Raw genomic sequence first — 14,658 nt, forward strand, 5'->3', positions numbered from 1 at the left:
CAGTGGTCCACTGAGCCCTGCTTTAGTAACCCGTAAGTAAATGCTTCCTGAACACAAAATAGAGTTGTTTTTATATTGCCTATTGTGACACACAAAGCATTTTCCAACTGTGTAAGGCAAAGTCTCTCTCTGTAAGAATTTATCATTTCTTTACCTTTTTTTCATTCTGTTCTGGTACTGGTGCAGCAGTGGGAGGGGGGTCATCTTGATGAGTATTTTTCTTATATGAGAAATCAGTGGATTCACAAATCATTACAAGATCTATTCCCCAGAACAGCTGACACAACTATATATGCAAGTCTGAACACAAAACAGATGTTGCCTTTTTTTTTTTTTTTACATGATCAAGTTGGCTGCAATTTTATCCCAAAGAGGGAAAACCTTAAGGAAACCCTTACACATTCTGGACTTTTATTCTTTATTGCTCTTGGAAATAAGTGCCTATTAGCAAAGGTTATATTCATTATGCAAAGCAATCACTCTTTGCTTAGAGAACTCTCATTAAACTCAATGAAATGACTCAAGATAAATGTACAAGGTAAAAAGCAGTGACCTAAGGTACTAATTGAAATAGACAGTGGTAAAATGATCTCATCTCAAATAAATAATGTTGAAAGTATGTATTCTAGTGGAAATATATATATATCTCTGTATGTAAAGTATAGAATCTATCACAACATTAAAATAATATTTAAAAAAAGATTATGCAACATCTGTTGCTTCAAAAAATAACATCACTAAAACTGATTTCTCAGGTACTCCTTTCCCCTAACAGTCTCTTACACAACTGCTGAAACACTTGGCTTTCCTGTGACAACATTTAACTCCAGCTAACAAAGAAGAATTCTCATAGGTAAGTAAATGAGGCATTGGAGTATTTTATATCATTGGAGAATAAATAAAATGAGGAAAGTTCGTCCAATTAACGAGGGAGGGAACAATGCCATGTAATTACAGTCTGCCTGCTGCATAATGAGGTCTGATACGTTTCTTTTTATAGATACTGAACACACAGTACTGACGAGATGCATCTCCAGGGTCAGAATGCAAAAGGGCTGGCATTAGCACACTGAAAGTCACAAACAAGTTGAGAACAAGGAGTTCAAAGAAGTACGTTTGTCTCCCAAGTCCTAAAACGTCAAGCTCAGAGTCTCACCTCGGACTGCAAAACATTCCAACAACAAAGCGATCAAGAATTTCTGCAGTAAACGGTTTCATTTTCCATCTTGAAAGCAAGTTTAGCTTCCTCAGGTTACACTCAGATGCTCTTGGTTTCACAGTAACAAGGCGTGTTCCAGAGGACGCCATTAATAACATCAATGGGCTTATATTAAGCTGAAGATACACTCTATCAGAATTAGCAACTCGCATGGTAGAACCTTAACCACAAACTGAACAACCTGTGACACTTTCCTGGCACCTTAAGACTGGTATTAGTGTCCTTCAGTTCTCCCTCTACACTTGGGAATGAAGGGATTTTTCAAAATGTGGTTAGAATTTCAAACAGCAAGCTTAGAAGAGTCCACGAAAAAATGCAAATAAAAATAAACAAACCTTTCGGCTGCGCTGGCAAAGCAAACGGGACACGTTGCGGTGCATCCAGCTTTCTCACATTTCCTGTATTTCTTTTCTGATGCATCATCATCATCATCTGTTGCCTCGGCTGCTTTCTTCTTCACCTAATAAAGAATAGCTGAAATCTGACCAGAACCGACACAGGTGTGTTTTCTAACAGAGGCATTCAGACAGTCCTGCATCTTGTGGCATGGCATCGAATGGTAGAAAGGACACAAACTAAACTTTCTGAATCCACTGTGAAATAGCTGCAGCATGAAACAGCTGTTCAATTAGGTCATTTTTTTTCTATCTCCCCCCAGAAAAAAAAACAAAAAAACAAAAAACAAAAAAAACAGAACAGTAAGGATGGAAATATCATTTAAAGTTAAAAATGTCTTGCCTTAGCTTAACTCGCCTTAGCTTAACTCAGACCATTGAAGAAATTATAAGCAAAGCCTCTGGTTTAAATAGTATTTTAAGCTCCATCACATGCTAATGAGTCAAGCCTCAGGCGTTCTTTTTATTCCACCTTCAAAAAATCTCTTCTTCATGTACTAACTGATGTTAATTAGCCACGATCCTATCTGCACCTCAAACAAAATATTAGGGCTGGTTTGGAGGAATTTTTTTGGAGTCCAGATACAAAACTGTATACCAAATGCCTCTTATGGTCTTCGGAGATGCTGTGTGTCACATTGGTTTGGGTCTTGGACAGCCTGGTTCGGCTGCACGGAAAGCTCTGGTTGCAATTTTAACACATCAAGAATTTTCAAGTTATACTGAGCATTTGTGTCTTCCGAATACTGTTGATAAAAAAGAAGCTTTGCCTACTTCTTCACAGAACTGACTGATTCCCCCTCTTCCTGCAAAAACGTTCTATCCCTGAAGTATCCACAGTGAAACACCTTCTTTATAAACGTTAACAGAAAATGCAAATACAAGAGTGTCAAACTGTTATAAATACCTGTCTTCCAGAACTCCTCAGAGGAAGGCTGTCTGGAGACTGCTCTGAAGAACATGCCTTTTTCTTTGTTCGTACCCTTCCAGCTGACATTGTATTATTAGACCTGTAAAGAAAAAGGTAGGGAGAAGTTAAGAAAAAAATAATAATTGGTTGAATTTGCAGAGAGCTATCCAATCACCTGGACAGTACAGCCACACTTACACTGCTTCTCCTGTCAGAGTAACCTGGACAAGAATCTGTTCAGCCTACCTAGTAACTCAGGATGGAAATGAAGGTGGCACGATGGGGAAATGAACAACGATCTTATTTTAATCTAAAATCAGAGTTAAGATTAGATCCTTGAGTACATCTTGACAGACTGGTCCAGATCAGCATACCCTGGATTTCAGTAATCTGATTTGCGTTACGTGATGATCTGGACTGGAATTAGGGTCAGCAAAGTGAGTAGATTCAGTTCACAATGTGAGCTCTGAAATCCAAGCCTTCACAGTGCTCTTCTCATTGACAACTGATTTATTGGTAGCAAGAGAGCTGCACAGTACAGCACTTTTATTCAGATGTTCACCACCAAGTGAAAAACCAGTTCCAAAACTGGGATTGTTTAGGTTGGAGGAGACTCTGGGGAGACCTCATAGCTCTACAGCTACCTGAAAGGAGGTTGTGGCTAAGTGAGGGTCAGCCTCTTCTACACAGCTGGTGAGAGGATGAGAGGTAATGGCCTCAAATTGCACCAGGGGACACAGGTTGGATGGGAGAAAGAGTGGTCAGGCACTGGAATGGGCTGCCCAGGAAGGTGGCTGAGTCCCATTTAGATGCTGTACTGAGAGACGTGGTTTAGTGAGGAAGTATTGATGGTAGGTGGATGGTTGGACTGAATGATTTTGGAGGTCTATTTCCAACCTTGGTAATTCTGTGACTCACACACCCTCCTGTGAACGTGCATCACAATTTAGGGTCTAAACATTGTGATGTTAGTTAACTGGGAGATCACAAATGCAGTTACTAAACTGCTTCAGGAGAGAAGTTCTACACCACAAGGGAGATCCATGTTTGTATTTAACCACATCCCTGGGAACAGGAAGAAGGCCACAGTTCATCATGTAATCTGGAAAGCAACGGAGTATGAGAAAGTACACTGCAGAAATGGGAAAGCATATGTAAAGCATTATAATCAAAGGTATTCTTTTTGCAGGGATTAAAATACAAATAAAATAGCTTGCAGGAAGAATTAAATCTAACTGCACTCCACCATACCTAAAGGAAACAGACTACAGCACTGAATCTTGAATGTTATCTTGGTGTAATAGGGATCAGATTGCAATTTTTTATTACTATTTTTATGTATGTATTTGTATTATATCTGGGATTTCTTTCTGTTGTTCCAGGCTGCATCCTCCTCATTCCAACTGACAGCATGGAGTGCTAGCAGTGCTTTCATTCACTGATTCTCCTAAGTAAAGGTAGCAGCAAGAGAGAATGGGAGTTGTTACAAAGTTTTCTGCTCTCCAGGTAGGAGGAACTGATTTGAGTGCAGAAAGGGGGAAAAAAGCAAAATCACAGGATAACCACATCTGTGAGAAAGTAACTGAGCTCAGGAAGCCAACTCAAAAATTAACTTTTTTTTTTGTATGCAAACATTATATGTAACTAGAGGGAGAAAAGATATATCTTTTATTATGCCAAAAAAGCAACTGCAGTCCACCATAGCTTGCCACTGTATGGAGGTGGCTGTGGTTGGAGAAGAGAAAGGAAAGCCAACTAGTGCCACTTAGATGACATTTCCCAAAAGTACCACTTCAAGCCCCAGGAAATGAAAGTCAGGTTTTGCTGACAGGGCTGTCCAGTAGCACAACAGTCACAGAAACACAGAATGGTTTGGGTTGGAAAGGCCCTCAAAACCCATCCAGTTCCAAACCCCTGACATGGGTAAGGTTGCCACTCACACCAGCTCAGGCTGCCCAGGGCCCCATCCAACCTGGCCTTGAACACCTCCAGGGTTGGGGCACCCACAGCTTCTCTGGGCAGCTGTGCCAGTGCCTCACCACGCTCACAATGAAAAATCTCTCCCTGACATCCAGTCTAAATCTTCCCTCTTTTAGTTTGAAACCATTCCCCCTTGTCCTATCAACAGTATCCTTTCGCATCACCTCTCTGTCGCCTCAGCTGATCATCCCTCACAGCCAGGCGGGGGCTGCAGGCGGTCAGAGCCCATCCCAAAGTCAGATGCAACCCCATGTACGTGGGGCTGGGAGGGAAATCAAGAAACAGCCACCGTCCACTGAGAAGTTTGGTGAAAATGTCACCCATTCGGAGGGCCTCCCGCCCTGATAGGCAGAGAGCAGATGTAGGGAAGCACGGATGTGTTTCTGTCGTGGATGCTGCTGGCAGGGGATGAGGCAGAAGGTGGAGAAGAGGTGGGTTTGCAGATATAACTGCATTAAGGCCATTGTTTCCAGCTCTACACCGTTTCCCCTTCGCTTCCCCTCCCAAAAGCCCCACACCTCCCACTCCCACAGCTTTTTCAAGAGCAGCGGACACTGCCTACTTCGCTACGCTTTATGCGACTCTGCGCACCCTATCATCGCAGCGCCGGAGGAAAGAGACCCTTTAAAGGGGAAAGAGACACACATCGCTACGCCGTGCCACGTTCCGTACCGCTTCATCCCCGTAACGCCCGGCCTGTGCGGGGAGAGTTGATAGCAAGTTTGCAATGGGGGAAAAAAGAAATTAAAAGAAGGAAAGAGAAGAAAATAGAAACCACACACACACAGCCCACACCCAGGAAGCGAGAGCAGCCGGTGAGCCACGGCCGGGCGCAGCCCCAGCGCGCTGACAGCAGCCTCCCCGGAGTCCCCCGACCCTGACAGCGTCCACGGTGCGCTCACCTCGGGTCCGGCTCGTCCGGGGGTCGGAGAGCGCATCCACGCGTGCCCGAGCCGCCTCCTGCTAGAGCTGCAGCGGGGAGAGAAGGGGGGAAGGATGGAGGGGGGGGCGCGGCGGTGAGCTCGGGGGGGGGCTGCGCCTGCACCTGCACCTGCCCCGCCGCCGGGCCGGGGGCCGACGTGCAGCGGGGCTCACTCACCGCCGCGGCCATCCCCAGCGCCATCCTCCTCCTCCTCCTCCTCCTCCTCCTCCTACCGGCGCCCTCAGCCCGCCTCCCGTCGCCGCCGCTTCCGCTCTCCGCGGTGCGTAGAGAGGGAGGCGCCGCCCCGGGTCGGCCGAGCCGCCGTGCAGGTGCCGCCGTCGGGAACGGCCGCGTCGAGGGGTTCGTCGGAGGGGAGATGGAGGAGCCGGGGGGCTGCGGGAGCGAGGCGCAGCGGGAGCGGGTGCTGTCCGTGGAGGAATGGCTGCGGAAATGGAGCGCGGGTGCCACCGGCTTCCATAAGGAGCACAGGCATCCGTAGGTCGCTTCGCTCTCCGGCCCGGGCGCAGTGCTGGGGGCGGGATGAGCGGCTCTCGGTGATAAGTGCGGAGCTTACGGCAGGGAAAACGATCGGTACAACCGCGGCCTGAAACTGAAGTCGTTGTTGTCACCTACGTTTGTTTAAAAACGGCGGAGAACGTTCAATTCGCACTGCGTTTAGAGCCTTTATTCCTTAAATCGTGTTGTAAACGATGAGCTTTAGATGATTGGACCGAAGCCCCACGCCTGATGAAGCGATAGCTTCACGCTGCTGCTGGGTGTGAGGGGTGGGAATGGACCTGAAAGCTGTGCAGGGCCCTGGGGCAGCGAGTGTGCTGGGGGACCGGGCCCAGGGTGGAAACCCAGCCATCATCCAACGGGAATTGCCTGAAAGCCATTTCTAGAGGAGTGGTACAGCAGTTTAACCTGCACTGTTTGAGTGGCCCACCAAGAAATGGGGTCGTTGCTTTGTTACCTGAAGAGACAAGCAGAAATGTGTCCCTTGCTAGCAGAAGCGGGGGTTATTTTCTAAGAAAATGGAAGGTGAATTCATTTATTTGTATTTCTAATGGTATTTCTGACTATGAATATGTATTGCATCAAAGGGTTTGGGCACTGCCTGGTGTGCAGTGCAGCACCTGGCTCCTCTGTGCCAGCACCCACAACTCCTCCTAATGCTGAGTGAAACGCCTCTGTTCCCCTGCAGGCTCCTACAGAAGCACCTGGACCTTCTGGTGGATGGCAGGAATGGGCTGAGGATATTTTTCCCTCTTTGTGGTAAAGCAGTCGACATGAAGTGGTACGGAATGGCAGGGATCGTGACAGGAAAAGCCTTACTGGTGTGGGGAGGGGAGAAGGGAAATTCCCAGCCCTGTAATGGCTGGTGGAAACATGCTGCTGGAGGCAGGCTGTGGGGAGGAAACAGTGTGGTTCATTTGTTGGGAATTTAAGTGATTTGGGCTAAATATATATATATATATATATATTTAACACTTTTAAAATGTTACTTGCACTTTTTTGGGGGGGGCAGGAGGGTGGGAGGGGTTATAACAAATAATATGGGCTGCAGAAGTCCATGTGGTTGCCAGTGGGAAGGAACACAAACCAACCCCCCCCAACTTGAACCACTTCCCCATGGAATCCCAACAGCCCAGGTTAGCACAGTCTGTGACAGTGACTGCTTGCTGAGCAGCCTGCAGCCTCTGCCCCATCAGCCAAACTGCTGGGCCACAGGACAGCCTGTCTGCCTCAGCTCCTGCAACACAACATCTCTGTGCAAACAGCGATAGGTTCTGTGTTTAATCATCCTCGCTTTCACCAGGTTCATAGGAATAGAGGAATACAGCCCGATCCAAAAAAGCCTGCAAACCCTCAGCAGCCATATGCTGAGTGGTGCTAATTTAAACTCAGATTGCATGAGGGTAATGTTCAATAAAATGTGAGAGCTGCAGAAAGTCATAGAGAGTTCACCAGTTCCATCCCGAAGCCGGAGCCTGGGGAGCATTTCTCTATGAACACATGGGGTAGAGGAGATGTTAGAGCACTGAGATGCTCACACAACCTCGGGACCTTTGCTGTGCACAGGCTGGCAGACATGGGACACAGCGTGGTCGGCGTGGATGTCAGCGAGCAAGCACTGAAGGAGTTCTTTGCAGATCAGTGTCTCCCTTATTGTGAAGAGCCAGTCCCAGGGATCTCAGGAGCCAAAAAGTTGCAGGTATGTCTCCTGCACTGCCACACAGTCTGGTGTGTTCAGCCATGTAATGCAGGCACAACGGAGCAAACAAGTCCTTCTGCTTTGTGCCTCTGCCTTACCGGTAGTCATTCACTTCTCCTTTTGAGGTTTGGAAGGGAGCACTGGACTGAGCAGTTCTTCTTTTCAGCGTGTTACTTTAGGCTTTTTGAATAACTTTAAAAGGCCTGAACATAAAGTTGACAAGGTAGCATATTTTAAAATTGAACAGTTGCATGCCTCAACGGGCCAGAACCTCTATGGAAAGGATCAGGAGAGGCACCTCAGTTAAAATAAATAAATACAAAAGTATAAAAGCTTTCTCGTGGGTTTCCTTCATTACATCTAAGTGTATATTTAAAGATGTAGTTTCTGATGAGTATTTTTTTCCCTTGCTTTTTATTTTAGAGTACTTCTGGAAACATTTGTCTGTACTGCTGCAGTATTTATGATTTGTCCAGGTAGGAATGCACAGAGTGTTCTACAATTTTCTATAACCAAACGTGGCCCAAAATTGCTGGAGTTCAGGGGAGGTTGAACTTTTGGACAATGCCCTCAGACATAAGGTTTGTATTTTGGGTGGTGCTTCGTGAAGCTGGGAGTTGGATTTGATGATCCTTGTCAGTCCCATCTAACTCAGGATATTCTGTGATTCTATGATTAATACTGTCCAATCATATTATTTGGACCAGATCCTCTAGAGAAACCTTTTTCTTAAACTTGTGTGAGAAGAGTGAATGGCCACTATCTAACACACTTTTTAAAATGGACTTAAAAGTATTTTGCATCATGCCCTGTTTGTGTCACTACATAATACACTGTCCAACAGTGACTCTCCAAGTGCCTTTACAAACATGGCTCAACTGACTCTAAATTACTCTTACTGCTATAATATCCTTATTTATTATTTCTTCCTTATTAGTTAAAAGACACAATGGAAAATGCAGAATACTTCAGTACCACCCACACTGCTGAATCCTGAAAAATATTGTGGCCCTTTGTTCTCTGCACCCTCTGGAGTCGCTTCTCAGATCTGGTGCTGGCTTTGCACCTGCTCAGGTGTCAGTGGGTGGGGGATTTTGCAGAGCACAGAGCTGTGCAGGGACTCTCTCAACCTCTAGCACAGGAGGCTCTGCCTTGGGCAGTAGCATGCCTTGCCTGTTTATTTATCCCCAGAAGCCTCCTGGTGGTGCTCACTACAGTTGTAAGTCTGTCCTGAAATGTCCTCAGGCCTGCACCAGTACTTGGGATAGCTGGAGACTGCAGGCTGTGCAAGGAGGTCAGTGCTTAGCCTTTACAATGGACTGTTGCTAAGACTTCTGCTGTTGTAGCTGACTTCATTTGCTTTGAATGTTGGGTATGTAACCAGTCTTGCAAAAATGAATGCCATGGAACAGATAGATACTGCCTGGTTTCCTCCCTGCCTTCCCCGCCTGTGATGGAGCTACTTGCTGTGCTGATTCCTACATACCCTTCTAACCATGAACTGACAGGTTACCCAAGGACTGCTTGAGTTTCCCATCTACAGTTTTTGAAAAATCCAGTTTCCAAAATTGGTAGCTAGTAGCGTGGTGAGACCCATACCTTCCGTCACGATGCAGAGGAGTAATGCTGTGAGATTAACCAAAAATAGGTAACTAGTGAAATTTTCAGTTCGTGTCTGTGAGCCCAGTACACAGGTTTGTCACTCACAAAATGAATTGGCAGACACACATCCTGGACATGGGGCTCTGTGCTGAGTGCTGCTATGGTGAGAGTACAGACCTCGTTCCCTACAGCAGTCAGCAGGCAGCTGGGACTGCAAAATGCACACACAGCTCTACTTTCTATGTACAGACAATCACCCAGTGATTATGGAAATTAAACTTACTTCTCTCTTGCTGAGGCTGGCCTGCTAACAAATCCTTTTGATCTCCATGTCTAACAGTCATCAGAGGAAATCTCAGGTGTGCTGGTGACCCTTGTCAGAATGAAGCATTTCAAAGCCTCCTGATAGTTAAAGAGTGACAGCAATTACTGCTTTTTGTGGGAATTCTGGGAAGCGTGGTGAACAGTTATATTGCACAATCACTGTGTGTCCTAATACAGTTATGGCTGTCAGGCTTTAAATAAACAAGCAAAAATTGCTTCAATTGAATCTACTACACTTCTGCAGAGAGAGCAATTCATAACTTTATTGCCTAGATGAAGCAAGATTTCTGTGGGTATGTGAATTCCCGTATTAGATGTTGATTTTTATTGATTTTTATAAATTGTAGCAGTAGATAGACTGCCTTCTCTCATGCTGCATATTGTACAAAGCCATAGCAGGAGGCAATGTAAGGCTGAAAGTTAGGCACTGAGATGTGTTCCTAATGTGAAAGCTGTGTGCCTTTTCCTCCTTTTCCTCGTGGCTTTGTTCTCCTTAGAAGAGAGCTGGATGCACAGAGAGGCAGGGAGCACCCAGATGGCTCAGCAGGCCCTGAGGTCCAGGCAGCCAGGAAACCAAATGCAAGGAAAGGTCACAGCATGAGGCTGCCAGCAGCCTGTCGTGGCTGTAGTCCCCAGTGAAATGGCAGGGAGCAAAGTACCTGAAATGCCTGCATGGAATCACTGCTGCCGTTACAGTTAGACCAGATTCAAGCTGGAAAGAAAAATCAGGTGTGAAAAACCAGCAGGGTTTTTCCTGAGGTCACACAGCAGGCTTGTCTGTGCAGAGAACAGCCTCCGAGCCTCAGATGATTGAGTTTGTCACCTGCCCCCCTCAGCCCCACTTTATACTTAACTGTCTCTTTAAAACTCTCCTTTCTTATAGAAGGCTGATTATTTAAATTAGAAGCTTAGTCTTGGCAAGCCTTGAAAGAAGTTGAGAATTTACAGTGTTATCATGTCTCATCGCAGTAGAGCAGGAAGTACAGGAGCTTCTAGGTTAGGTGCCAGAAACTCAGCAATGCTGTTGCAATGAAATGAGCAGCAGGGCAGGAAGAAGTGAAGAAAAAATGATGCAATGGGACTCAGACATTCTCCCAGTGCACGAAATGGTACTGCCAAATTTTATTTATTTTTTCTCTTTAAGTAAATGTGTTTCAGACTTCTAAAATAATGCAGTTTATTATTACATTACTCTTTAATTTCCAGATTTAATAACTACCAGAAACAAGGCTCTTTATACCCCTAAACATCTTCTACTGCTCTTACCACCCATTAACAAAGGCATTTTCCAATAGTCTTGGCTACGTGCAGGCTTTGGGTAGTCCTGGAAGCCATCTGCCAGCACATTCAGGGGCAAATAATGCCTGTGGCAGCATTAGACTGAGGCAAGCATCAGCTTACCTGAGCTTTTCGAAGATTAAACAAGTTGCAAACTGCAGCTACCTGTCCTGGGCATGTAGCTGGGAACTGAAGTGTTAAAAATGCCTGAGTGTGCTGTATCCAATAGCCTTAATGCAGGGAGGTGCCTTCTCTAACTTGTGTTGGAAGTCTTTATGTGGGCTTTAGAAGTTGGCCATAAACTATCAGCATCCCAAATATACATCAGTCTTGCCTCAAGGGTCATATTGGAGTATGACTGCCAAAAACCCAGACTGAAATTCCCAAAATATTTAAACTATCTTCCTCCTCTCGCTTGTCTCTGCACCCCGTAGAGGAAAGGAAATACCTGGTGTTTTTTACCTGGTGTAGGGAACCTGCTTTGGCAGGGGGGTTGGACTCAATGATCTCTGGAGGTCCCTTCCAACCCCTACAATTCTGTGATTCTGTGAAATGCTGAGCAATTCCAGCACCTCATGCTGCCATACAGGACAGTGTATCGGAAGGTTTCTCAAGAGCCTGTTTGGGTTGTTTGGAAAATGCTGGACCATATCAGCAAATCAGGTCTGCACAGATAGCTGGAGACTGTGTGTGACTTCACAGAAGTATCTGAATAATGACAGAGTAACCCTATTGCTATATTTAAACTTTTTCCTCTTTTTTCTGTAGTGCAGTTGTTGGCAAGTTTGATGGGGTTTGGGACAGAGGAGCTCTAGTGGCTGTGAATCCATGTGACAGACAACGGTCAGTGAATCTGCTTGGCTGTTGCTTTTCCCTGATGCATCCAGTGACACTTTTGTTTCCTCCTGCCACCCGGGGATGAGTCCTCTCTCACTCAACACAGTGACCTAAACACGTTTCTCTCTATGGCGAGCTGCAGCTACAGAGCTCTGCCCTCTCTGTGAGCTTCCTTCAGGAAGCCGCCCTGCCTCTTGGTAGGAAAATATGTGGTTTGTTGCAACCCAGCAGAAGCAGAGCTGCACGTCTCATCTGAATTTTATTATTTCCTTTTCACCCCACCTGCTTCTCTTGCCTCTCTTTGTTCGTTTTCTCCTTGCTTCCCTTTATTTTTCTCATTCTTGTCCATAGCCAACCCGAGTTTAGTTTGAGGCTACCTGGCAGATTTCAAAATATTGGTACTGCATTCTTAAACCATGGCAGATGAACGCTGTGCTTTGTCTGTTAGTTTTGAGATGAACGTGGGAAAAGAGAGAAATGATTGTTTATGGAGAGTGCACAGAAACCTTTACTTGGGATGTTTCATGAGTTGCACGAATTTCATGCTCATGTATTTCTACTTGGTTGCTGTGCAAGTCAGTTCAACTCGTCTCTGCACAGGAACACGTTACCTTATTTGGTGAATAGTTTGAATGTTATGCTTAAATTTCTTGTGCTGTTCCAAAATAATGAAGTATGACTGTCTCCTTTTAGCTATGTCACCTTGATGAGCTCCCTAATGGAGAAAAACTCTTCTTATCTCCTCATTACAGTTTTATATGATCCAACCAAATACAAAGGTGAGAATTTCGCACTGCTCATGTTTTGATTTTACACATAAAGTAATACTAATTGTGGATAGATGTGGCAGATACCTTAGTATTGCTTTTTTATCAACAGTGCTTTGTTAGCTGATTGTGTCAGTATGGTTCTTTTAGGTGTTGAGGAAGCTTGACCCTTTCCCTCTGGCACTCAGATGTGCCAAGGACAGGTGAAGGAAAAACAAGATATATTAACAACAAAATGAAACTGGAAGAGTGAATGCTTAGAATAACATCATACACCCTGTCTGGCCTAAGGACCTCAGAGCATTTCGAAGAATGTTGATCACCTTAGACCCTTGGTTTATTTGCCCAATATTTGCAGCCCAATGTGCTGCACATCTTGTGCCTTTCCCCTCACTGCTACCATGGTCAGAATATGCCTGGAGAGGTGAAACTGTAAACCATGAAATATTTTTTCCTTTTATAACTTTTATTATGTGCTAGTATGTCTAGGTTTTTTTAAGTTTTCATTATGTTAGCTACTGCCTCTCAAAAGAAAGAGAGATCTTGCTTTTGAGCTCTTTGGCATAATTATCCTTCAAAGAATAGGTCTTGTTATCATTAGTCACAATACTTTCATACATTGTTCTCCCTCTCACATTATTCAGCTTTTAGCTTGAACTGTACCATTACAACATACAGGGATTGTTGGCTAAATTCACACGCTGCACTGAATGGATACAGAGACTGTATCCATGGCATGTTTGTGACCTCCCAACTCCTGACAACGTGGCTGCCCTGGCTGCAGCCTGGAGGTAACAGAGCAGCAGCACCTGAGGCTACCTGAGGTTCCACCATGGTGTTTTCTGGATCCCACAGATGGGGCTGCACACAGAGGCTGTGGGTGCTGTAGTACAGATTTGTCTCCTGCCTGTGTCTCCTCTCTGATTAGCTTCACCATTTTCTTTCCAGGACCACCGTTTTATGTTCCTGAATCTGAAGTTAAAAGCTTGTTTGGTAAGTAGTACTTCAGCTAACCCTTAGAATTTTTATTTTATTTTATTTTTTGCAAAAAAAAAGTGTGTATCTGTGTACTTCTACCTCTGCAGCAAGTGATGGAATCATCTGCTTGCTTCTTAGATAAGAGATTGAGTCACAGAAAAGTAATAAGGGAAATAAATGCCATGCTGTCACAAGGCTTTTGCTGTTAATGCAGCTTCCCAGCTCTTGAAAAGACATGAGGAAAACTCGAGAGGCAGACACTGTCTCTTTCCTTCCCTGGCATCCATTCACCCTCTCAGGATTCAGATTGCACATAGTGGCCCTGTAGCTTCAGTCCTGTTTGACCATTTCACCTTTCTCTGCACCTCATCACCATCTGCCCTGTTTGTTGTTTTTTTTTATATAAGGCCTTTGGATATTGGTTTCTGCTGTACTTTTGTAGTCAAAGAAGAAAAGTAAAATGTCATGCTACAGAAATGCTAAATGTACAACTCCATTCCATTTAAAAGATAATGTTAGAATTGTGACAGGTATTTAGTTTCAAATGTTCTTCCTGATATCCTTTGATAATGTACTGAAGTGTCTGTGTAGAGTGAGTCACTGTCATGGACAGTTGCATCCCAGTGCAAAAGAGACAGGTAAGTTTTCCTCAGTAGATTTGTGTAACATCAGTAGGGACCAGGAGGAGATCTGTGCATAAGATCTTGTTTTCTGATGTCTTACTTTCTTCAGTGACTTTCCATTCTTTGATTAGTTGTTCTTTCTTCCTTTTCAGGCAGCCAGTGTGAAATTAAGTGTCTTCAGAAAGTCAATGACTTCTCAGACAAACACAAGCAGTGGGGACTAGATTATTTTCTGGAAGTAATGTATCTAATAAAGTTTGTAGCTTGATTAAAATCAGTTAACATACCTCCTGTGTATGGGAACTGTTGAGTCACGGCCTGAACCACTGATTGATCACCTGAGGTAAGCACTGGGTCCAGCCTGGGAGCACAGGTGAAGGCAATTCAGCTGTGTGAGCAGAAGGGGTGGAGCCTGGCTGCACCTCTCTTAGACCCCATTTAAGGGCTGACTGCCACTAGGAAGGGTCTCTTTCTGGATATTTCTCCTTTTGAAGTTTTCTGCTGTGAGCCTGGGATGCAGGTGAGCATTTCATTTTGTCTCTTTCCACCACGGTAATCTTTCTAACTATATACCTGTAAAATACCATCCCAACCACACCACTCTTCTA

General features: G+C 44.9%; 2 protein-coding genes across 4 annotated transcripts in view; one reads left to right on the top strand and one right to left on the bottom strand.

The window, feature by feature from the left end:
* Positions 1 to 5,687, bottom strand: part of KDM1B (lysine demethylase 1B) — a 29,253-nt gene extending 23,566 nt beyond the window's left edge. For 2 of the 3 annotated variants that reach the window (XM_031610251.2, XM_090136874.1), the window contains exons 1-4: positions 5,604 to 5,687; positions 5,407 to 5,473; positions 2,522 to 2,624; positions 1,555 to 1,679 (exon numbers count right to left, since the gene is read on the bottom strand). In XM_031610251.2, coding sequence (XP_031466111.1) covers positions 1,555 to 1,679; positions 2,522 to 2,611 — 215 coding nt within the window. In that variant the 5' untranslated portion in view covers positions 2,612 to 2,624; positions 5,407 to 5,473; positions 5,604 to 5,687. Of the gene's footprint in view, positions 1 to 1,554; positions 1,680 to 2,521; positions 2,625 to 5,406 lie in introns of all 3 variants that reach the window. The other variant, XM_031610243.2, reaches the window with a different exon arrangement.
* TPMT (thiopurine S-methyltransferase) lies at positions 5,683 to 14,336 on the top strand. The gene is made up of 8 exons (XM_031610291.2): positions 5,683 to 5,921; positions 6,631 to 6,723; positions 7,509 to 7,641; positions 8,065 to 8,117; positions 11,614 to 11,688; positions 12,376 to 12,461; positions 13,398 to 13,442; positions 14,203 to 14,336. Exons 1-8 carry the CDS (start codon positions 5,803 to 5,805, stop codon positions 14,316 to 14,318), a joined length of 720 nt encoding a protein of 239 aa, XP_031466151.2. The 5' UTR covers positions 5,683 to 5,802; the 3' UTR covers positions 14,319 to 14,336.
* The last annotated feature ends 322 nt before the right edge of the window (positions 14,337 to 14,658 follow it).

The sequence above is a fragment of the Phasianus colchicus genome, chromosome 3 (genome assembly GCF_987193195.1).
Source record: "Phasianus colchicus chromosome 3, bPhaCol1.hap1.1, whole genome shotgun sequence".
NCBI classification, from domain to species: Eukaryota; Metazoa; Chordata; class Aves; order Galliformes; family Phasianidae; genus Phasianus; species Phasianus colchicus.